This window comes from Balaenoptera ricei, chromosome 11 (assembly GCF_028023285.1).
Source record: "Balaenoptera ricei isolate mBalRic1 chromosome 11, mBalRic1.hap2, whole genome shotgun sequence".
Lineage (NCBI taxonomy): Eukaryota > Metazoa > Chordata > Mammalia > Artiodactyla > Balaenopteridae > Balaenoptera > Balaenoptera ricei.
The window spans coordinates 4,115,992-4,141,130 of record NC_082649.1 but is presented as its reverse complement, the minus strand read 5'-3'; the positions used below and the strand labels follow the sequence as shown (position 1 = coordinate 4,141,130).

Here is a 25,139-nt window from a genome sequence, read left to right as displayed (position 1 = left end):
AAGTCATTAAATATGCAGAATCCCCACGCTGAAAATATGAATGATACAGCAATCACATCAGAGACTTGAACCACTAGAGTCAAGCATGACAAGCAGAAGGGTTATCTTTACAGAACTTGTCAACTTACACCCACTCGCATTCCCTGACAAAGTGACTTTTTGGGAGAATGATGTTATATAAAGAAACCTAAAGCTACTCAAGTAAGAAATATAGATATTCCATTCATGAAAGAGCAACTTAAAGAAGAAAAGCCACAAACCTAGAAAATACGATTTTTTTTTTTTTTTTTTTTTGGGAATGGTTCTAAGGGAAAATGTACTGTCTCCTGAAACCCCCTATCTCTCTCTTTTTTTTTTTTTTCCAAAGAGATTGGAGTTTATTTATTTATTTATTTATTTATTTATTATTTTTGGCTGTGTTGGGTCTTCCTTTCTGTGCGAGGGCTTTCTCTAGTTGTGGCGAGCGGGGGCCACTCTTCATCGCGGTGTGCGGGCCTCTCACTACCGCGGCCTCTCTCGTTGCGGAGCACAGGCTCCAGACGCGCAGGCTCAGTAGTTGTGGCTCACGGGCCTAGTTGCTCCGCGGCATGTGGGATCCTCCCAGACCAGGGCTCGAACCCGTGTCCCCTGCATTGGCAGGCAGACTCTTAACCACTGCGCCACCAGGGAAGCCCGAGAATACGATTTTAATATATAAAAATGACAAAAGATTAGTGTTCAAAATAGATGATGAATTCCTACCAATCAATTAAAAAGAGACAAAGAGATGGGCTTCCCTGGTGGCACAGTGGTTACGAATCCGCCTGCCGAGGCAGAAGACACGGGTTCGAGCCCTGGTCCGGGAAGATCCCACATGCCGCGGAGCAACTAAGCCCGCGAGCCACAACTACTGAAGCCCGCATGCCACAACTACTGAAGCCCGTGCGCCTAGAGCCCGTGCTCCACAGCAAGAGAAGCCACCGCAGTGAGAAGCCCGCGCGCCACGACGAAGAGTAGCTCCCGCTCGCCGCAACCAGAGGAAGCCCGTGTGCAGCAACGAAGATCCAGCTCAGCCAAAAGTAAATAAATTAATGAATTAACTAATTTAAAAAAAGAAAGACAAAGAGAAAAATGAGCCCTACCCCAAAATGAGCAAAAGAAAAGCTGCATGTGTCAAATAAATTTATAAAAAACGTGATCATCCTCAACAGCAATCAGCTAAATGTAAACGAAACCTCAGCGACAGACTACTCTAAACTCGACCAAAGCAACTGACCAAAGTCAAGCGTCGGCGGAGAGGATGTGGAGCAGCAAGAGCATCCCTGCAAAGGCTCAAGGCAGAGCGAACTGGCCCAGCTGCTTTGGGAAACAGCCTGGTGACACCAACAAAGCTGAAGCTGCTCCGAAGTGCTGACTTAGCAACTCCACAGCCAAATAAAGTACACCTCAGAGACACTCTCACTCCTGTACGTACAAGACGCACAAAAGTGTACACGAGTAGCATTTGTTAGCAGCAAAAAAAAGGGGAAACAGTGAAGTGTCCATTAAAGAATGGATGAATAAACCGCAGCATATTCGCCCAGTAGAATTTATGCAGTGAAAAATGAACAAACTAAAACTCTACACATGACAACAGAGATGAACTTCATAGCACTGCATGGAAAACTAAAGTCATGAGAGGATGGGTAGCATGATTCCATTTGTTAAAGCATAAAAGCTGGTGAAAGTTAGCTTGTTTTACAATATGCATAGAAAAACTATAATGAAAATCAAGGTAACAACACAAAATTCAGAATAGTGATTGCTCATACGAGTGGGGGGAAGGGAAGGTACTAACAGGGAGGGACACAGGGGACTTCAACTGTATCATGGCCTAACTCTTCAGCTGGGTGGGGGACACTGGACTGATCTATATGGTAAAGGACTGGAAGACAGACAGAGACAGAGACAGAGACGGGCATATAAAGTATCAGCATGAAGTATTTCAATGAAGAAAAATTTTAAGGAAAAAAATTATTTTTTAATTAGGGAGACTTAAGCATGTTATGGCCAAGAGTAAAGAATGAATACAGGAAGAACAAAGTTGGACTAACACTTCCCAATTTCAAAACTTACTACAAAGCTACAGGAATCAAAACAGTGTGGACGTGAGGACAGGAACGTAGAACAACAGAATAGAATTGAGTCCAGAAATAAACCCAAACATGATTTTCGACAGAGGTGCCAAGATCATTCAGTGGCGCCATCAGTTAGACCTCCAGTGGTCTAACTGATGGACAGAGCTCCCTCTTCGCATATCCCAAAGCCTCACCTCATGAATGGCACGTAAGCTCATGCTCTAATTACACAGCTTTATCTTCCCTGCCTCACTCCAAGTTTTGCAGGGAGAAGTCACGTCTTACCATTTTTTGTATCTTCCTCTTTGTCTAGCACAGTGCCTTACGCAGACAAGATGCTAAGTGTATGAGTGGCGTGTCTGCTTGTATACAGCACAGTGCTGGTACAGTCTTGGTCTGTGCCGTCTGGAAGTTCACCAACTTAGATCAGTAACACTGAGCGATATAAATGTGTGTAGAGGCTGTAGAGACTTCTACCAAAGAGGGATAGACTGCAAATAGATTTATTCTTAGATAGGAAAAGCAGCATTAGGTATGCCAACTGGGCGTCCAAGCAAAGTACATAAGCCCTTGCCAACAGGAACTGAACTTCTTCTAGGGTGCATGCTTCATGTGCGCCTATCACCAGTATTCCACCCTGAGTGCAATCAGGACGAGGGCTTGGCACACTCCTCCCCAGTCCCTCCCCTCCCCACTGTGCCCACGGCGCCTCTGTTACTAATACGGACCACATGGCCCCCTAATCATTCATGTTTACATCTCTGTGCACTGCGCTGTTCTCAAAGGCAAGGACAATGCTTATTTGCTTTTCTATGGCCTTAGAAGTAATTCAAGAAATATTTGACAAACAAATGAACAAAAGAATGATTATTTAAAACTAGAAACTGTTCATGTACGTATTTACAAGGTTTTCCCCAAAGAGTCAAGTTTTAAATTTTAATGAAGAGGTAAAGAAGGCGATTCCGTTTTTAAAGTTATTTTCCACTATGGAGACTTTTCTGCTTCCTGGCCTAGGTATAATCTTCTAAATTTCACAGGGGCTCAATAAATGGTAAATTCCTTCCAGGCATGATTACAGCCCATAGTCACCTGGTGATGGTTTCAGATGTTCCTGCTCCATATTCTACCTGCAGAGACAGCAGCCTGAGTCAGCCCAATGGGAAAGAAGTGTGTCGTATTTGGAGACGTGACTCACTACTGTCCTCAAGGGAAAAACAGTCAGATCATCATGACAGCAGTCACCACCCACGTCATAACTACCAAATCTAAGCAGTCAGAAAGCAACGGCAGGAACTTCCCTGGTAGCGCAGTGGTTAAGAATCCACCTGTCAATGCAGGGGACACAGGTTCAATTCCTGGTCCAGGAAGATCCAACATGCCGCGGAGCAACTAAGCCCGTGTGTCACAACTACCGAGCCCATGTGCCACAAGTACTGAAGCCCGCATGCCTAGAGCCCGTGCTCTGCAACAAGGGAAGCCACCACAATGAGAAGCCCATGCACTGCAACAGAGTAGCCCCCACTCGCCGCAACTACAGAAAGCCCGTGTGCAGCAACGAAGACCCAACACAGCCAAAATTAAAATAAATAAATAAATTTATTTAAAAAAAAAAAAAAAAAGAAAGCAATGGTGAAGGCACTAGAACTTAAAGAAGAAGAAATAAAATTCTCTAAGCTATCCAGAACAGCCTTATCTTATTCTGTGCGCAAAAACACACACACGCCATAGTCAACTTAAATGTGTAATAAAGTGTTTTCATTGCCTGTTCAAATTAGGAATCTAATCTCATGCTTTTAATTAAATGCACTCGATCACAGAGATAATACACACGGGGGATGAGCCCCTCTGCAGGAGTAACGAATAACTACACAACAGAGTTTTGTTTGCTTTTGTTTCATTTGGTTCCAGCTCTTCATTTTACGTTAGGCAGAATCATTTATTTGAAAGGAATTTCTAGCCACTTCAAAATCATGCAATTTACTGTTCAGGTAGCAGAACACAGTAGTTGACTACCGTCGGAAAGATTTGGGCAAGCGGCGCTGCCAGCCATTCGAGTCCGATCACCTGTCTGAGGCTCTGTAAGATGGGGTTAATAACAGCATCCACCCAGAGCCGTGCTGTCAAGGTTAAATGAAAGAAAGCCTCTAGGGCATTTAGTGAGAGGCTGGCACACAGTCAGGGCTCCACGGACGTCTGCTATTATCACTGCCCCGTCAGCCTCTTCGGTTGTCGGTTGTCGTTTCAGCATTTAGCTGAACCTCTGAAGGACCATAAAGATGGAGAATTGTAACCATCAATTTTAGCATTTCTTGGAAGTTCTATTTTCAAAGGCAGGGGAGGGGAGGAGAAGGGAGGGAAAAAAATACAGGAGGAAAGACAGCAAGAACGGCAAACTGAACAGAGGCATAAAGTGCCCGCAGCCAGGCTTCCGCCACACCGTCGGAACTCAGAAAACAGAAAGTTAGCTGCACTTGCAAATGTTGTCTGTGGTTAGCGACTGCCACGCACACAGTCTAAGCATTTTAACTACAGACGTCAAAACGCATTCGAGTCTGAGAACACGGAGCAGGACTCCGTCATAATAACTTCAAGTTCAAACAGCAAAGCCCACACAGAATCTCCTTTATAAAATCATTTCTTCTTCCTTTTCTTTAGTCTCTCTCTCTCTTGCAAGGTATTTAATTTAAATTTTATGTGTACCATTTCCCAACAAATGAAAGTACCTCCCACCACCACGGTGAATCTCTCAGACACATTTGCATCTTAGGTGTCCTCTTTTTTTTTCACTTTGCCATTTCCGCCAAGAATCGCCTGACATGGCTGATCTAATTGTAGAACAGCAGTCTCATTAATGTGCAATAATGACTTGGAAACCTGTTTCAGAGACTGTATTCAGCCAATTACTGTGTGAATAAACCTCATAAAAACCCATCAAGGATATTGGAAACATACAAGGAAGCACAATTCCAAGTGACAACTCAGATGTGACTCACTCTCCCCCCGATTTGCTTTCTGAGTTCTGGCCCCTGACACCATGTGCTCCTGGGAGGAAACCTAGGATTCCTGCAAACCTTTTGTCTAAAAAACAAAGCAAAACAAACAAAAACACCACAGAAGTATTTGAAGTTAGTTCCTACTCAAGAAGAGATTAAAGCTTACATATTTGCTCCCAGTATTTTGTGTTTTCTATTAAAATACATATACATCTCTTTTATTTTCCTGTTTCCTACCACTCCCAATTTTCTTTCTCCCTCTAGAATCATTCACTCAATCCAGAATCGTGGATACTAAAATGACCAGGATCAAAGAGGTAATCTAGTTCCAACTGGCTAGAAATTGTTTCTATGACGTGCAGGACAGGCTCTGTTTAAATATTTTCAACTAAGGGGGCTCTCTGTTAATAAATGGCTCTCACCATTTGAAAAAAAATGTTAGTAACAACAGAGATTAATTTTTACTGAAAAAATGTTACTACGTGCCAGACCCTGTGCTAAGCACGCCACGTGCATCACCTCCACTAACCCTCATAAAGAAACTTTGAGGGCGTTATCGCTGTGCTCATTTAACAATGAGAGAACCGAGACTGGCCAGGTTAAGCAACCTGCCTGAAGACACACAGCTGTCAACTGACAGAACACATGCTCCTTCAGACACGCAAGCCCAGGCCTCCCAACTTTTACTCACAGGCCCTCGTTTGCGACCTCTCTGCTCCCTCTTCTCCAGGACAGACCTTCAAATATTGGAAAACCATCCGAGGAGCGTGCGGTGCTGTGCTGGGCCAGCTCTCCCGCAAGCCTTGCTTGGCCGAGCGGAGAGGAATCTGTGAGCTGGCTGGTCCGGGCCCCTGCGGAAGAGGGGGCGGGGAGGCCAGGCCCCAGGTCTCCCAGCCCAGGCAGCACCAGCTCCTACGTTCACGGCCGCCCCATCTCCCGTCTCACTCCAGGTGCACTCTCTAACCCCACGACCTTACCCATGGTCCATCCGCAGCTCTGGGTCACTAGGAGGGACCGCTCCCCTCCGGTCTATGGTGGGAGGCCCGTGACCAGCCCTGAGCCAGAGCCACCACCCTCCCAGACCACAGAGCGCGTGTCCTTCTCCAGGAGGGAGGGGTGGGGGCAGCGGGGAACCGTCGTATCGGGTCCCCTCTGCCTGCTGCTCAGGCAGGGACCCCTCCCCACACGCCCAGTCTCAGCCAGCTTCCCATGGAGGAGTCACACTCTGAACAAGTATTTTTAAATTTAAATTCAGATAGTGACTTAAAAAAAAAACCTCACAGCTCTGAGATTAGGTTTAGAGATAATCTTTTTTTTTTTTTTTTTGGCTGCGCTGCACGGCTTGTGGGATCCTAGTTCCTGGACCAGGGATCGAACCCGGGCCCTCCGCAGTGACAGCCTGGAGTCCTAGCTGCTGGACCGCGAGGGAATCCCTAGAAATAATCATTATTATTAAGCAATGGTCCTGCAGAGGAGAGCTGGAAAGATCCTTCTCGAGTTCTTACAGAACGGGGAGAATGTCATCAGAGTCCCCATTTTCCTCCCTCCCCCCCCCCCCCCGTCAGGGAGCACTGCCAACGCTGAGGGGGGCAAACCACCAAACATCACAGGCCTAAGTATTTCTATATTGTGTCTTTAGCATATTTATGAAATACCTGCTGAATTTGGTTCCAAATGCAGTAGGAACAAAAAAAGGGATTATATGTTGGCTTTGTTCTTAAATAGTTTGGAAGACAAACCACTCTCCTGGGACACGCATCAAAGGCCTGTGGGCAATTACAAAGCAGCCGATCAACAAGTACGAAACCACGAAGTACAAACCAACGCTGGGCTCTGATAAGGAAGAGCTCCAAAACCAAGAAGCCTTTGCAAAATTAGACGTGAGAGATGAAGTTCTTCCAGAGTGAAGTGCCAGAGAAAAGTCTGGAGGGCAATACAAGGAGAGAAAGACGGAGGCTAGTCCTACAGGAGTATGTAAACGTGGCTGCCAATGAGCCTGTAGATGAAGTTAACTGGGAAGGGAGTGCTCTTTAGGAGAGCCTGTAAATAAACGTTGGATTCTCTTCTACCTGAATTTACCAGTTGCTGTTCCATCACCCCACAGCCAAGAATTTCCAGCCATTCCCCGTGGAAGCTGATCTCCATCTCGAAGGAAGGATGAGTAAACGGAAAGCGGCAGTCCACCCATCTGATGTCCAGCCCTGCAAAGACACCAAAGACAAACAGACGTGGAACATCAAAGGCAGCCTCGGCCTTTCCCGTGATCAAAGCCGCCCTTCCGCTAACGACACCAACTCCTACATTCTGACTAAAATAAATAGCAAACAAATTAATTTGCAACACTTTCAGGGGAGGCAATAAATCTTAAAACTTGTGAAAAACTGGGCATGTCTTTCACAATATGAAAAACACTTTGTGTAGCTCCAGGACCCTCTAAAACCAAATCAATCACCTGCCAAATCCCTGCAACCACCGGGCAGAGGAAAAAATTAGGTCAAGATAATGGGAAAGCAGGTAATTCTGCTAGTTTCTATAAGTGAAAATGACATCTTCTCAGAGTTAAAGAAAAAATACTTTTACTGTTCTTCAAACTTACATATCAACAATATGACTAATTCAGGATAAACTAATCACCTTTCACTTCCATCAATAGATATATTAACTTTTATTAACTTTATAAGAGCTAATAAAAGGTTAAATAAAATAAGATCAGCTAAATTTGAGCAACACATTTTAAAAAGTCAAAACATTTTTTTCTACAGATGAATGATAAATACACTCACGTCCAAGACAAGCCAAAAAAGTACATGCTAAATGCCAGGATGAATTTCTCACTATGCAATCATAAACGTGTCACTTACAAACAATAATATTATCATTTAACAAAGGAAAAGACTCATGAATTCAAAACAAGTAAAGCCTGCAAAGAGCAGAGGTCACTAAGAAGGGAAGGCAGAATAGGAGGTCACCTAGTAGCCAGATGCCCACTGTGAGGACACCCAGAAGAGCAGGCACTGAATAAAACCAGTAACAAAACTTGCTTCCGTTTATTGAGCACTTACTACGCCTCTACCATTCCCATTTCACAGATAGGCGGAAAAACTATTAGGAAGGTTGTGTGTCCTGCCCATAGGCACACGGCTAGCAGGTGACCAGGCCACACCCGGGGCCGCCCGACTCCAAAACTCCTGCTCCTGACAATTAAAACATAATCCCCTGCCCGTCGAGAAAGATATTTCAAGAATCAAAAGTCACATACAAACGGAGTTATAATACAAAGGAGCCCTTGCTATGCTCAAAATGATATAGGAGAAGATAGGTTTTTCTTTCATTGTTCTGTTTTAGTTGCATTTATTTTTCTAGATACCTGCTGTCAAACGCAAGTGACAACTGATTTCTGTTTACAGTCGTAATACAATATTTCCCCCTTTTATTATACATGTGGTATAACAGACAAATATTAAACTCCACGTACATACAGTGTACACGGTTGATAAGTGTTGACATATGTATACATCCATGAAACATCACCACAATCAATATCAGGAACATGTCCATTACCCCCCAAAGTTTCCTCATGCCCCTCTGTAATGCTCCCCACCTGCCCATCACCCCCCGCCTCTTCTCCTCACCAGCCCCCCATCCCAGGCAACCACTGACCTCCTCCCTGTCATGACAGACGAGCTGGCACTGCCTAGAACTTTATGAAAATGCAGTCACACACAATGTATTCTTTTTCTGTCCAGGTTCTTTTACTCGGCGTGATTATTTTAAGATTCACCCATGTTGCTGTGCATGTCAACAGTTCATTCGTTGCCATTACTGAGGAAATTTCACCAACATTTTTTCTATCCGGGAAAAAAATGTAGATGTTGGGGCAGTGTCTGCAAGCCCCCCAACATTTCTGTACAGAAGCCCCTACGTGCAGACCAGTTGCCTACTTGCCACTGAATTCTGCGAAGAAGGGACCTGGACACCTGTGTGCTCATCCATCTTTGGGACCAATAATCCCCTACCAATACTGTATGAAAAAGCTCCAGAGACAGCCCCACTGGCAAACAGAAATGTGTAAAGTGTTGGGATGTATAACTGAGCACAGAGGGCGGGCAGACAAAACCATGTTATTCGTTCTTTTTGTAACTCCTGGCAGGTGAGCACAGATCACCTTCTGAGAACAATTTAGAAAAACAAATTCTTTATACATGGCTTTTTATACCTGGATCAAATTTTACCAAAAGCAAGACGAGTTTTCAGGGTTAACATGATGATTTCATATAATTCAACACCACTAAGTGCCTGGAACAAAGTTAGGTACGGTCTACACAAATTAATTTTCCTGTATTTCCTTATTCTATTCCTTTGGGTAAAGTTTATCTCTTTATACCTCACACCTAGAAAGCTTAGGTTCCCCCCAGTCAGACAGAAAGCAACCTGAAAACATTAGTAACGCTCAAAATAACCACAAGTAACTCTATCATCAGTGTTCATTAAGCCTGAACTCGACCTCTCCTGTGTGCACACCCGTCCCAGCTGTCGGTGCCAGCGGTGTCAAAGCACAAGGGCTGAACTGAACAGCGTGTGACGGTCTCTGCCCTTCTCTAGGAGCCTTCTTTTATCAAAGGGCGTTGGCTTTACCACTTGTAAAACTACAAAACATTATAACTTTGGATAAAAACTTTTTTAATGTTGACTAAATTCTCAAGATAAAATGTCCATATGTTGGCCGCATCAAACCTCGCTCTCTTTTGGTTGAAGGCCTCCATCACCACAGCCCTCGGTTTCCTTTTGCTCAACCATCCTACAGGTGTGTCTCTTTCAGTAGCAATGAAAGTAACGGCTCCACAGTGAAAAACGCACCCAGCAAAGCGTGACAAGGCAGGGAATTCGGCCGAAGTCTCTCAGGACACATGAGATGATTAACATTACGCATCTGAGAGGCAGAACTCACTGACGGCAACAGCACAGAAACTAACCCAGAAAACATGGACTGGCAAAAGCTGTGTCCAGTGTGACTAGAAAGTTTCTGATCCTTTCACCTCCTCAGATCCTTTGCTCAGATCCTTTTTAAACCTGTGACCCTGCGATGAATGCCGAATCCATAAACCATTCACTTCCTTTTTCTACTACCGTAAGGATTTCTTCAGTTCTTAAATTCGTCTTCCTTCACATAAACAGGAAAATGGCAAAATCTACAAAGTCCCATATTTGAGAAGCCTATGGCTGTACTTCAAACATAAATAGTCATTATTTAAAAGTAAATTATAGGGCTTCCCTGGTGGTGCAGTGGATAAGAATCTGCCTGCCAATGCAGGGGACACAGGTTCGATCCCTGGTCTGGGAAGATCCCACATGCCGTGGAACAACTAAGCCCGTGTGCCACAACTACTGAGCCTGCGAGCCACAACTACTGAAGCCCACGTGCCTAGAGCCTGTGTTCCACAACAAGAGAAGCCACCGCAATGAGAAGCCTGCGCACTGCAACGAAGAGTAGCCCCCACTCTCCACAGCTAGAGAAAGCCTGCGCGCAGCAATGAAGACCCAACGCAACCAAAAATAAAAAATAAAAATAAAAAAAGTAAATTATATTAGTTAATGTGTAATTTTTATCAAAATACCATATTCTTTTACATATTCTAACAATTTAAATTTTGACACATAACAGTAATTTTTTTCATAGCTGGTGGTAGAATCATTTATTAATTACTTTTGTATTACCCCCAAATATACACTTTCTTCTTGTTTTCTCCCCTTAACCTCAAAATTATAGTAAGGATTATTATAGCAGATTGAAAAAACATCTTGACATGCAGCGTGTATCAAAGATGTGATATTGAATAACCACCTAAAAACTATGTTAAGTATGGCTTATTTCACACATCAAGTATCAGGAGTCTGTGAAAAAAATCCACTAAGAACTAGGCTTTTTGAATTATACATTAATAGAGGGAAATTTTTGGTAAACATGTCCAGATCATATATATTCATTATGCATTAGACTATTCTCCTTATTGGTGATTAGTTTAAATTAAATGTACATATATTATATACCTAATGGAAAATAATGCCAAAGTTCTTTCTTTCTTTTTTCTGTTTTATGTGTGTGTTTGTCTTTTTTTTTTTGGTTTGAATGTAATAATTTACTAAAACATATTTGCAAATGAAGTTCAGAGCTTTTTAAAAATTGTCTCAGAACCCTGTGAGATTACAGCAACTGTCAAAACTTATATATTAATTTTTAGGCTACAGCCAAGTAGAAGAACAAACCAAAAACCTGGATTCAACTCTCATCCTGCCCTTTTTGCTGTGAAACCGTGGGTAGGTTAATCAACCTCTCTGAGCCCAGCTGCCCCATCTCCAGGCTGTACAGCAACAGCTGCTGTGCCCGGCGGTTGTGAGCAGAGGGCCTAGCAAGCCCCAGCCTTCCCAGAGGCAGAGACGCTCTCTGGAGGCGCGGGCACCTGCCCTGCTTTCTCTCCTGGAGGAGGATGCCGAGGGCCCGAAGTCTAGGATCACTCCCTCAGCTGGGGCCCCAGGAATGACCGGTGAGCGTTCCTTCAGAATGGCGGCGTCACAGAGAACAGACTGGTGGTTGCCAGTGGGGAGGGGGTGGGGGAGGGACGGAGTGGGAGGCTGCGGTCAGCAGACGCAAACTGTTCCAGGTGGGATGGATAAACAACAAGGTCCTGCCGCATAGCACGGAGAACTATATTCAGTATCCTGGGATAAACCATGACGGAAAAGAATATGAAAAAGGAATACATATATGTATCACGGAATCCCTCTGCTGTACAGCAGAAATTAACATAACATTGTAAATCAACTCTACTTCAATTAAAAAAAAGTATAGTGATGTGAGCCTGAGTGGAAAAGGACTAGCAAGAACCTGAATTCGCTCAGCTCTGGCAGGACACTGCCAGCCCTACCTACCGCAGGGAACCAGGGCCACGGGCACAGGACGGCAGCACACCACGTTCCAGGCAAGACCAATCAGGGCCGGATGCAGGGGGCGGGCAGTTGGCCCTGTCGCCAACGCACTACTGCGGCGCCTAACACTCGACACAGACGTTAAACAGATGCCATTCCAGGTCACCCAACCCGCGTTCATCACAGATCTCGTCTAAACACACCCTGTAATTCATTTCCCTGACTTACTCACTCGTGAAGGGACTCTTTCTCTGCTTCCCATACCCCTTATATTTAAAGATGGGACTGTGCTATCAGAACCACCTCCCAGAGCTGTTGGAATCTAAATTTGAAAAGGCTGGTGGCCCAGACCAGAGCATATACCAGTGATTTTATATATGCTACCAAGGCTACCCTCCACTGAAGCAGAGACTTTTCCATATTGGCTATACAAATATGCAATTAATAACTGCTCTTGGGCATTAATTTTTCAATGCTGGTACCCGAGAAACAGCCGAATGTGGCAGAACTCTGATTCTCCTGCTTTCTACACCGGACACGGCAGGCACCCAAGGAAGGAAAGCGAAGCCGGGGAGAAAAAGGATGGAGGGTGAGCTCTGGCTAAAAAGAAATCCTTAAAAAACTGGGACCATCCCAGGTGAGCACAACCTAACTAGAGAAATTACCCGGCCCTCACGGTCAAAGGCACCTGACAATTCCATCTCTTCTGCTTCTGCTTGATTTAAATCAGACCCACAGCCCTTTAAACTGAATACGTACCAAGCAGCGGACAGGCAATGTTTCACAGTTCTCAGTATTGCTCTGTTCTCATAGCTTTCTTAAAAAAAATTTTTTTGAACACTAATATATTCACAGGGTTCAAAATCAAAACACTGTAAGAGGATACATTTCCCTGTATAAATAGGGCATCGGTGACATCACAAGAAAAAAACTATAAGTATGTGAGGCAATTGATGTTAACTAAACTTATTGTGGTGATCGTTTTGCAATATATACATGTAGCCAATCATTATGTCATACACCTCAGACTAATACAGTGTTACAGTAAGGTCCCCTACATCCGAACCAGTTCTGTTCCCAGAGCACGTTCGTTCATTAAGTCCAATTTATTCGTAAATGCAACAAAGTTACCCTAGGTACCCAACTAACACAATCGGCTGTATAGTACTGTACTGTAATAGGTTTATAATACTTTTCACACAAATAATACATAAAAAACAAACACAGAAAATAAAGAAAACATTTTTAATCTTACAGTACGGTACCTTGAAAAGTACAGTAGTACCAGCTACATCACCGCTGCTTTCACACTTGCTTCCAGACATCCTGGGCTTGAAATAAAGATACTGTACTACTGTGCTCTATACAGTCCTGTGCAGTAAAGTACACAGAAGCACACCCACTTGTAGAGGATGCACGCACGGGACCATGTACGCCACAGCACACAGTGGAAGATGTGAGCTCTATTTCAGCCACCGTGACTCCCTCTGCTGAGACAGATGCAAAGTACTAGGGGAAAAATGAAAGGCCAGCAACTTCTCCCACCGTTGCTGACAGTGTTAACTGGTCCCACTGTTATGAGTCTTCTGCTTGGTGGAAAGAGCAGTGAGATGAAGGGTCGTTTCAGACTCCCATACGCAGGAATCCTCTTGATTAGGGCTTGGATTTTAAAATGGTATTAGCATTTCTCTACCTCGCAGTGGGGTTAGAAACGGAGCGCAGCACAATTCAGTGCTCCCTCATCCTAAATCTGGGCGTGGGGTCCGAGGCACTGGGGTAAGGGGCCACACTCTGGCGACACGGGGAGCAGAGGGGACAGCCTGAGGGGAACCCGGTCCAGGGGAGAGCCACAGCCACGCGCCCTCTGTCCTCAACCTTCCTCCCCGACCCATTGGCACAGGACGGCTCCAGACAAACCTGGCAGACAGAAGGTTCACCCTCCGCCTCCCGAGTCTGATCCCAGAGACGTGGGCGGGTCCACCATGCACGGCAAGAGCAATCCTAGGCCCGTAACCAGATCCAGCTCCAGCACCTGAGGCCGAGTGACCTCGAGCAAGTTCCTTAACCTCTCACTGCCTCAGCTTCGTTCAAAATAAGAATAATATTCATCTCGCAGAGTTTTGGTGACAATTCAGTAAGGAAAAGTGTGTAAAGAATCTAAATACTCAATGGGTGATTTTTGAAATGAATGCCACTGAAAATCAGACCATGATCTAAACTCTCAGCTTTTTATAAAAATATGAAGAAAAAGAAACATTTCTCAAGTGCACGCTAAGGTCATCGACGTCTGCTGTTTATTTACTCTGGTGCCATGCTAAATGCTCACATGCCTCCTTCAGCTTAACCTTTACACTCATGCCAGGCTGCCATAAACACTGCACAATAATCACCACTGTTCCCATCTCACAGATGGAGGAACTGTGACGGAGACAGCTTACATATCTAATCCAAGTTTACACAGAAAATGCCAAGATCAGAATTCAAAACCAGGTGTCAGACTGCAAAGCCCAATGCTGCCCTCCACTGGAGCAGACCATGAAAACTGCACTAACTCAGCTTCCAAGCAAAGTGCCCTCCAAGGCCAAGAAGGCACCATCGGCCTCCTTGTTCTCCTAACGCACAACGAGAGGTAGGAGAAAAGGGAGAAAACCAAAAAGCCATGGTCTATGTTCAAAGACAAGAGAAATACCTCCATTGGCCAGAAACAGAACAGAAAAGCAAACAGGGAGAGGGGACAAATCACAGTGTTGCTGGGCTTGGGGTCCACAATCAAGAAGAGTTGCCAGGAGCTTGCCTCCTGCAGGGTAACGTGCTGCTGGCTTGGCACCTGAGCGAGGCTAAAAGCTTGCAGTCAGAAGCTGGGACGGAATAAGCTCCATGCTGGTGAAAGAAGGGTGACAAAAATCGTCACCAAATACAGCCTGGGGCTGTAGCTCTGAAGAGCTGTAAGCTTGGAGAGCCGAGCCCTGGGCGCTGGACCTGCCATGTCCCTAAATCAGGGCTGGTGAGTACATCTGACAGGTCCCTACAAAACCTCATTCTGGATTTAAAGTCGGAAGAGCTTGGTGTAAACCCACACAGGGGAGAAATAAGCAAAGCGGGGAGGGCAGGAGGGAGGAAAGCAGAGAAAGGGAGAAAAACAAAAACCAAATCTTCCACTGAACATGACCTGCAGACCATAATTCCAACTACGTGATTGCTAAGTAAGAGAGCCAACACAACCAACAACCAAACCTGAAGTCACTCCAGAGGAGATTAATTTTATAAAACAGCCTGAGAGTGTAAAATAAGTATATATCAGTTACCCCAAGAGATCCATGAAAGCACAATTCACTGATTGTTCTTAAAAAAAAAAAATCATAAGGCAATCCTTTTGTAAACCAGACCTAAACAGTGCATCTTTAGGATTTTATCTATCTCCCGATCAAATTCTTCTTTGAAAAGGAAAACAGCAGCCCCTAGTTTCAAAAAACTAAAAAAATAAATAAAATAATTTTTTTAAAGACAGAATATATGGAACAATGCCACACTAGACCTTGGATATCAGGTAACCAAGGACACTGATCCCTGAAAGATGAGCCTTAACACTGCCCAGGGAGAGAAAAACACAGGAGGAGCCCAGAAGTCTTCCCAGGTTGAGGAAACAGTCTGTCCTGAGAGTTCACAGGTCAGAGTGAAAGAAGAGGGCTGTAGAGAGAGAAGTCTGAAGATCTGCAGAAGATTCAATACAAATGAAAACGTCAGTGCAGGTGTGTTGAAGAAACTCCTCGAGGCCAGGGAACAGACCACACAAAAGGATTAGCAGGAATAATGCTGGGAGCTCACAAAGACCAGAAAGGTGCCAGTTCCCAAACAGCCTCGTGGAAAACCACATAATTCACGGGGTATCAGTTACAGTACTAAGAAGGGTCTTAAGTTGGTTGTGGGAAAAAACTAATCCCAAACTAAAACCCTACACTGGCCCTGCCTAACAAGGCTTAAAAGGAGATGGGAAGGATCAAAGTGTTTCTGAGTAATCCCAGAACAAAGCTCAGAGAGATTATTAGGAATACAGAAATATACAATGCGTTACAAGGGAAAGTCAACAATATCGGGCATCCTATAGAAAGTTATCAGGCGTGCAAAGAAGAAGAAAAAAAAAAAACACAGAGAAAAAGAAATAGCAATTCACCAAGAAATGACACAGATGACAGAATTAGTTGAAAAAGACACTAAAATATGCATGATAATGATATTTAGTACGCTCACAAAGCTAAAGGGAAGACTGAAAATGTTAGGTAGAGATAAAGAAGATTACAAAAAAGACACTAACTGAAACTAGAAAATGGGGTGAAAAGAACACTGGATGGAATTAACAGCAGATTAGACATTGCAGGAAAAAAAAATGATTGGTGAATTTAAAGATACAGCAGTGAAAACTATCCAAAATGAAACACAGAAGAAAAAAAAAATACTGAAAGAAAAGTGAACAGAGCACCGGTGAACTGTGGAAAAGTTTCAAGTGGCCAAATATACATGTAATTGGAGTCCCCAAGGGGAGGAAGTAACAGAGAAAATATCTGAAGAAATAATTTACTGAAATTTCTCAAATGTGATGAAATATATATATGTATATATATCAAGAATTGAGCTTTCTACGAACCTAAGCAGAGAGGAACTTTCCCTCGTCCATAGATCTTAATGTCTCCAGGTTGCCTGTGTATCAACCTCCTACAGGTAGAAAGAGTATGAAACAGGCACAGTCCTGGCACATTAGCTGTCTTGATTAAAGTACCTTGAAAAATTTAAGTACTTTTTTCACTGTACCTCGAGGCCCAATAATTTCAGTTCATTTAACATAAAACCCCACACAATTTCAACTTCTTATTTCTCTAGGGTAGGGAACCTGTTTCTTATCCCTACCCAGTCACCAGAGAATCATCAACTTTTTTAGGCTCCTTAAAAGCATTCCAGTTAATTCAATCATGGCTATCTCACGCTTTCTCCCAAACAGTTTCCTTGTACCAAGTCCTCAGGCCAGAAAGGTTAACCCTAGTAAGTACTTTCTCCACTCAGCAGACTCCTAAGGCAAGGTGGGTCTTAAGTCCCTCTCCACCTGAGTCCTAAGGTGAGGATGTCCTCTTTCCACTGAGCATCTGTACTCGGCACAAGGCAAGGCTCTCTGTGGCCCCATTTCAGAGCGTGTGACCCAAGGCTCCGACAGGCGGAGCTTGCCAGCCAGTTCTCACCTGAAAGTGCAGCCGGCCTGGACGACACCCGAGCCCCAGGGGGCAGAGACAGCTCCACAGGGACCGAGGCGCCCGCGGCTCTACTACCTCACCTCCAGATGTAAGACGACCCTCTCCAGATCAGACAGCACCAGACAGCCCAAAAGAGCACACTTCAAAATTATTAAAGTGACATGCTTCAACACTCTGTAAATTTGACTCAATCTTAGGAACAAAGTAGGACTAACAACCATAAACCCAATTATTATTCTCAATCACTTTCACTTCATTTATATTAACAGGGATTCGTGGACAGAGAAAAATATGAAAAGATACAGAAGACACAGGATCCTCACTACCGACTGACCTCACTCCCGACCAGGACAACATTCATACTACAGAGCCCTGCAACGTAAGGGCCGCTTACAGACCCTGTGGAGGTTGGGTTGACAAGCAAGTTATTTTGGGAGAATCAGCACCTATGGAAGGAAGAGGGTGGCAACTGCAGGGCGGGAAGTCAACCAACTGCAATCAGGCCCAACAAAGCCTTAACCTCGCCAGAGCTCTGCGGCCTGCGCCGCCTATCAGAACTGCCCCGTGGGGGGGGGAGGGGGGAAGGGGGAGGGGAGAGGGGGAGGGGGGAGGGGTGGGGTGGATGATGGAGCTGGAGGTGGCAGGGCAGGGGCTGCTATGGGGTGGAGGGGGGAGGGGGGAGGGGGCGATGATGGAGCTGGAGGGGGGTGGGCAGGGGCTGGGGGGCTGGGGGCAAACTGCTGGGCCTTTATATTCCTCCCACAAGCAGTCTTTGGCTGTGGGCAGCTCTGGGAAGGGCACTGTCCTTGGGCAAGGAGGCTTGCCCGCAGCTGTGGCGGCCCCCAAGGGAGCTGACGGCTGAGGCCACCCGCACTTTCGCCTGCAGGGTCCCGGGACGGGAGCTGCGAGGGCATCTCAGTGACAACCGTGAGCCTGTTTTGCTCTTAAATGGAAGAGACACGACTTGCCCACAGCAACACATCCAGCCGGCAGCGGAGGATCACAATTCACTTCTCCTTCAGACGCGTTCATCCAAACTGTGCTGTGAGGCCAGTGCCTCCTAAAGGGAAACTCCAGTGTGCCGGAGACGGCTGTAAACCGGGAAGGGCAGCAAGTGAAACCACAATGTGAGGATTCCTAAATCCCACCTTAGTGGCTCTGAAAGAAATGATCTGCTAAACACGGTACAAAACAGAGGGGAAACCATTTAGAAGTGTTTAAAATGTCAGTGTATTCCACAAGCATATAAACTGTCTAAAGGGCATTTTCTTTCTTTCCAATTCTAAACCGATAACCTCTCTCATAACAGCCTTAGGATGCTGGTGCAATTGAAATGTTAGCAGAAAATAACCAACCGCTTTGGAGAGGGAAAAAAAGCCCTGACACTAAAGCAGCTGTAATAACAAGAAATTGCCACAAGGAAATAGTGTGTTCTAATTTTTAATTTTGCTTTTCAAGAACAAAGGAATACAACACTAACAATTTAAAAGAGGAAAAAGCTCAGACCATAAAAACAAGTATAAAAAGAGTTGTTGAATAATTCTGAGGCCTGCTGAGGCAGATCCTATTATTAGCTAATTAAAGAAAGACTGAATGTGAAGTTTCTAAGTGATCTTTGGGATCTGAAATGTAACAGAGTATACCCCGACCAGCTACAGGGGTCAGAGGGTGGGAGAGTCGTAAGGCAACACCCAGCGGGGAGGCCCCATCTTTTTAACATCATGGCTTTCGTAAGCCTCACAGTTTCAGGAATATTACTGAAATGATCTCTATCTCTCCTTTCAAAAGAGCTAACGTCTAACATGGGCTCGGAAGTCGAAACGACAGGGCTCAAAGCAGGCCTCAAATACTCCCGAGCTGCAATGTGGTCACGTGGTACTTCGTTGCTCTGGGTCCAGGTTCCCTCCTCCAAAAAACAATGGAGATTATAATAACACCTACATCACAGATGCAGGTCAGAACAAAAAAATCCTTGTAAAGGTGCTTAATGCAGCATTTGACACTATTAATTACTCTCTCTGACTGTCATCATCACTACTATGGCTATTACTACGCTAAAGGACCTCCAGACTGCTCGGACCCAGACAGGTTTACCGAGACATTTTTCAGCATCTAGCACCCCGACCCCAGATAAAACAATTAAATGACCCCCCGAAATGCCTGAAGTAAGAGCACGGCACTTCCCTTCGGAGTGAGGGAGAAAAGCCAGGTCCGAGGGCACTGTGAACACTTAGCCATTGTGAGCGCTGCGAGAGCACACAGCACGCTTCCTGTGACACCATCCCCTCATCCTTCAAGCTCCTAACATGGGCCTGGCTGGGGCACTTCCCCTCCCCGCCCTGCATCTCCCCTGAGAAGCATCCCGGCAGGTGATACAAGCACGCAATCACCCCTTCAGCAACGGCTGAGGTATATTAATACTCTGACATTAATCAGCCTGTTCACTTCCTCCCCATCGATGATACTGATCTCAATCCATTATCATTCTTATGAAAGGCTGTAATCATTTTTCTTTCTCTAGCTAATTGCATTTTCATATCCTCCTGCTCCTCAAACGGAATGAACCAGGAAATCCATAAGTTCTACCTCACTAAGGACCTAAACCATTAAGCCACAACTTAGAGCAAAAAGTCTAGACACAGTAGGCTTAATGATTTCAGGAAGATGGTAACTGTTGAATATTTAAGCCCCCAAAGACAAAGGCATTTAGTACCTACCATCTCCAAAAAGATGTGTCATAAGCCTGGTAAGTGTTTGCTTAAGGTCAAACTCTACAAGCTTCGTGGCCTCCAGGGTATGTGTCTCCTGTTTATGGGCAGAGCGAGAACTCTGTTCAAAAAGCTGCAGGTTTTCTCCATCCTTTGTGCCAGCAAATAACTGTAAACCAAGAAGAATAATATAAGTAAATAAAAAGAATAGCCTGACCAGTCTATATCAAAAAACATAATGTGGAAACAAAACCCAGTAAGTCTTAGAGTCAATGAACATACTGATATTAACATTCATTTGGTATCAACTTTGAACAAAGCACTATGCTACATGTAATGGAGAGTCTTTAGGAAATTAAAAGGCACCATTCTGATCTTTGCTCATCTCTCCATTTTCCTTTTGCACTAACTTATTTGCAGTCATTTCCTCACAAGACACATTATTCTCCATGCTAGTGGAAATACCAGTGAATCGGGTTTGCACTGTCCTTACAGTGTGACCTGAGACTAGGTAAGAAAGCACAGTCTAGGAACGAAGTCCTACGAAGCCCTCCTAAACTGGAAGTGTGCTGGACTTTGCTACCCTGTAATTCCAAAGGTCAGGACAAGGCCTAAAATGTGTTTCTGCCATTTGCTACCCAGTAAACTCCAAAAAGTAATATGGGAGCTGAGCTTCAGGTAATGGTTTGAAAGATGGGAATAATAAATTAAGAGACTTCATGATAATTAAATAAAATAATGCATGAAAAGCATGGAGTACCTGGCACATTGCAATGGCTAATACACTGTCCTCAAGGTCATCACAATCACCATTACTAATCACAGCTGTCATCAGTCTGAAGCTGCTTAAGCACTAAAATAAAGTGTTCCATTTTTAACAACAAAGCAAGTCTTCACCTGCTGGGAGACTGACTCAACATGGAGAACTGACCAAATCAATCTATCATTCTTTCCACCCAAAGTCCCATGAAATCAAAAATTATTTTAATAAAAGAATGAAACAGTTGCTGTTTCAAGGTAATAACGGGCTGGATAATTAGAACCAAATCTCCTGATAAAGCTACTAAAAAATACAAAAATTCTTAAAAGCATCAAAGAAGTAACACAATAGAGAGGATTTACTACACAAAACTCTGTGAGGAAGCACAAAGCCAGAAAAAAGCCCAGCACAAAGCCAGAGAGAAATACTGAGACTATCTGCCTATCCCAATTTCAACTGGACACTGAACATGGGTTGTGACAGCTTATCAATAAAAGGGAGGCCAAATTGGAAGCCCACAGTGTCTGACCAAGTTGGGATGCTAGATAAATGTTCTGAAGGATGTATCCTCATGGTAAGAATGAATACGAAAGTGACTAGTTCTTATGAAGACTTCCAGCCAGGTGTCACCTTACCTGGGTAACAGAGAGAACTTCAGGCTGTGAAAATGGACTAAGGCAACCCCAGAGTGCTGGTTCCTCTAAGTGCTGCTCAGCAGAATCAGACACAAATCTTTTCAGAAAAAAGATTCTACTTCCCAAGGTCTCAAATTATTCCTATGAGAGCTAAAGACAATGCAGCTGCCAAAGTCTATGTCTTTCAATATTTCCTCTAAAAATAACCTGGAACAACAAAAACAGAAAATTAAACAACTAAACACCATGCCCTCAGAAGGAAACAGAACAGTGACCCAACTTCAAATAATTGTATGTAAAAAAGAAGGAAGGAAGAAAGCAAGGAAGCAAAGCTAACTGCCATAGAGAAACAGTGCTATTATACTCCCACCCTGCTCTTTTCGTTTGGGGTAATTAAGGACAAGCTGAGAAAAACTGAGGGGAAGAGAGAAGAAGGGAACCAGTGAGGAACTAGGTTGATCTAAAATCACCACCAGAAGGAGGAAGTGTGAACATCCTAAGAGTATCCTAGCAGATCTGATGAGGGACTACAGAAAAGGGACTCAAATGTATGCCCAATCTGAAGCTACGGTTTTCAAAAGGCATGGTTACAATGGAAGAGAAAGGGGCAAAAGAAAGTAAGATATTTTTTGGCCATTGGGTAGGGAGGAGTAAAAGAAGCAAAAGAGAAAATTTAGGGTTGCACAAAATAAAACAAACCTAAAAAATTAGAGGATTTACAAAACTATTCCCCATCTTCCACTAAAACAAACAAAAAAATTCCATTAAAGACTCTGCACTTTGCTACACTAACAGAAGAGGGCACCAGAGAACTACAAAATCTAAACAACCAACAGCCCACAAAAAGGAACAAAAAAAAATTCAACAGAACTGTAGAAAATTATCACAAAGAATTAAAAAACTTAAAAATTCACTCAAAACAGCTCAAATGATGAAAATCTAACCTTCTTCCCCCAAAAAAGAAAATCAAGAAGCAGAAGAAAAGTGTAAGATTATACTTGAAAACTAAATTAAATCCGCTCAAACAAGCATTTGGGAATATTGCTTGATCCAGAAATGCAAATGTTAAGAACAAAAATGAATGAAAAACAGAAAACTGTGAACTGAGGAAAGAAAGAGAAGAAAAAAAATCATCTCAGAACTTAAGTTTAAATTACAAGATATGCAAGGAATAATGGACTCGAAGATTTAGCAAGAAGAATTGAAGAAAAGCAGGAAAACCACCAAGAAAAGGACAATGAGATAAAGAAAGAAGAATCAGAGAGAAAATGGTGGAAATGGAAGACAGGCAAAGAAGAAATAACGTTTATATAATTGGAGTCAGTGAAAGAGGAAAAACAAAACAGCAGAGAGAAATAATGGGCACCATGTAAAATGGATACCTGAAGAACCAAATGTAAGACATATCCTGGTAGAATTATTAGACTTCAAAGATGAAAAGAAAAAATCCTCAAGGCCTCCAAGCAAAAAGATCAAACAACTTAGAAAGGCAAAGCCACTGGACTAGAATCAGACTCTTCAAAAACAACATACAAAAAAGGCAACAATGACCTCACATTTTCAAACAACTCAAAAAAAAAAAAAAGGACCAAGAATTTTATACCCAGCAACGCTGGCCTTTCAGTACCAAGTCTATAGAAAAAGCTTTAAACATACAAGAGCACAGGGAATTTCACATGAATGAGCTCTTTCTAAAGGATCCACCAAAGCATGGGCTTTACTCAAGCAACAGACAACTGGGAAAATTTCAAAACCCTCCCCAAAAAAATTGACGGATAACACATTAATACATGAAATGGTAGATGTGAGACTAAAACAAAGCCAGATATTAAGTTGGAAGATTAAAATACAATTCTTATATGTCATGACAAAGTAGAAATAATATAACCAAAAACTGGAAGAAGAGAGAGTGAAAGTGGAATAAACTCATTGGTTTAAGGGCCAAAAATTCAATAGGAAAATGGGAGAAATACATGAACAGACAATTCACCAAAAAAAAAAAAAAAATATATATATATATATGAAAATGACCCTTAAACCTATGAAAACATATTCAAACAGAGAAATGCAAATTAAAACAACACTGACATTATTTTTAAACTGTTGTATTGGTAGAAATTAAAAAGCAAGACAACATTCTTTTCGTGAGGCTTGGGAAAAGATGTACTCTCATACACTGTTGATGGAAGGGAAAATGGGTAGAACCCTTTTGGAGGTAAATTTGGCAATATCCAACAAAACTACATTTGCAATTCACCTCCTGACCTAGTTCTTCCACTTCTGGCTATGCACCCTGAATACACCTCCAGAATTAATATATACGTAACAAGGTTTTCACTGTAGCATTGTTTATAATTGCAAAGTACTGGAAACAAAGAAATGTCCATATGAAAGAGAGATGTTAAATAAACTATGGTCTACCCATACAATGGAGTACTTAAGACACCTAATAAAAAATGAGGATGACGTCTCCGAAGTGATATGTAATGATTCTAAGCTACACTGCTACGTGAAAAAACCAAAGTGTGAAGATCATACATTATATGCTGCTTTTTAAAAACTTATTATGGTACTTTTCATGTAAGAAAGAAGGGAAAATAATAAAATATACATGAACCTGCTCATTCGTATAAAACAAAAATAAATAAACTTCAAAGAAATGATGAATCAGAAATGAAAGAGATTCACTGCCTACCAGAAAGTGGGTGGTAGCAGACTGCAGAATGAAAAGAGCTGGGGAATAGGATGGAGTAAAAAGAGGAGGCGGTGGGAAGGGGGCGAAGAGAGGAGTGACGACACTCTGCTAAGTAGACTTTTTGTATAGTTCTGACTTGTGGAATCACATTAACATTTTATGTACTCAAAACATTTAAATAATAATTAAAATCCACCCAGATGTGGTGAAAACTCAAAATGGAACACGATCAGCAACAATAGAGCCAATTCTACTCTAAACAACTGACACAGTCACATGGAAGAGAGTGGAGAAGAAAAGAATTAAAGCAAGTAAATTTGCAAAACAGTATTTTAACTGGATATTCTAAGGTTAAAGACAAAATAATCATAGCAAGTGTTGTACACTAGATAGTAAACTTTGTTCCGCAGAGGTATGTGTTCACTTTTCTGAAACTACCTTATGTTCATTCAAGAACTGATCAAGTAAGTAAATATATTGTGGGTAAAGGGAACCAGGTTTCTCACAGTCACTGTCAAAGAAAATGGGGAGGGGCTAGAATAAGCCACGTGGTAGTGACTTGGAATTGGAGGTACCCATATGAATTCATGTTTCTAAACACATATACAGATAGATATAGAAACAGAAGTAGGTGTGCATATATTGCCCACTTCTGTCCTTTGAGGGGGACCTAGAAGTGGTGACATCCCAGTAGCAATAGGTGCACTCAGGTCTGGGTTTCTAAATACCATACCATTTTTTAATTAAAAAAAAAAAAAAAAAAAAGCAGGGCTCCTTAGAGAAATGAATGACTTTCAGGGCTGGGGCAGAGAAAATATAAGATGAACCTGGGACATCATTTGGGGCCAAAAACTGATGAGAACATGTCAAAGGACACTGAAGACTACTTGAAGAGGCTCCCAATGGCCGAATCTGGGTGAATTTGAGCAACAAAACAAATAATTTTAGTAATGAACCCACAAAATAAAGAAATATCCACATGAAACCATGCTAATATAAGTGATTACCTTCTCCCATATACATTTATTCAATTAAAGATCTTCGTAAAAGTAAAATTCTAAAAAATAATTTTAAAAGGAATGATGGAT

General features: G+C 43.1%; 1 protein-coding gene across 12 annotated transcripts in view; it reads right to left on the bottom strand.

Annotated features, from left to right (window-relative positions):
• Positions 1–25,139, bottom strand: part of FARS2 (phenylalanyl-tRNA synthetase 2, mitochondrial) — a 374,708-nt gene that overhangs the window by 263,737 nt on the left and 85,832 nt on the right. For 11 of the 12 annotated variants that reach the window (XM_059937845.1, XM_059937846.1, XM_059937847.1 and 8 more), the window contains 2 exons: positions 19,971–20,130; positions 7,159–7,290 (listed from right to left, as the gene is read on the bottom strand). In XM_059937845.1, the coding sequence (XP_059793828.1) occupies positions 7,159–7,290; positions 19,971–20,130 (292 nt within the window). The remainder of the gene's footprint in view (positions 1–7,158; positions 7,291–19,970; positions 20,131–25,139) is intronic. The other variant, XM_059937843.1, reaches the window with a different exon arrangement.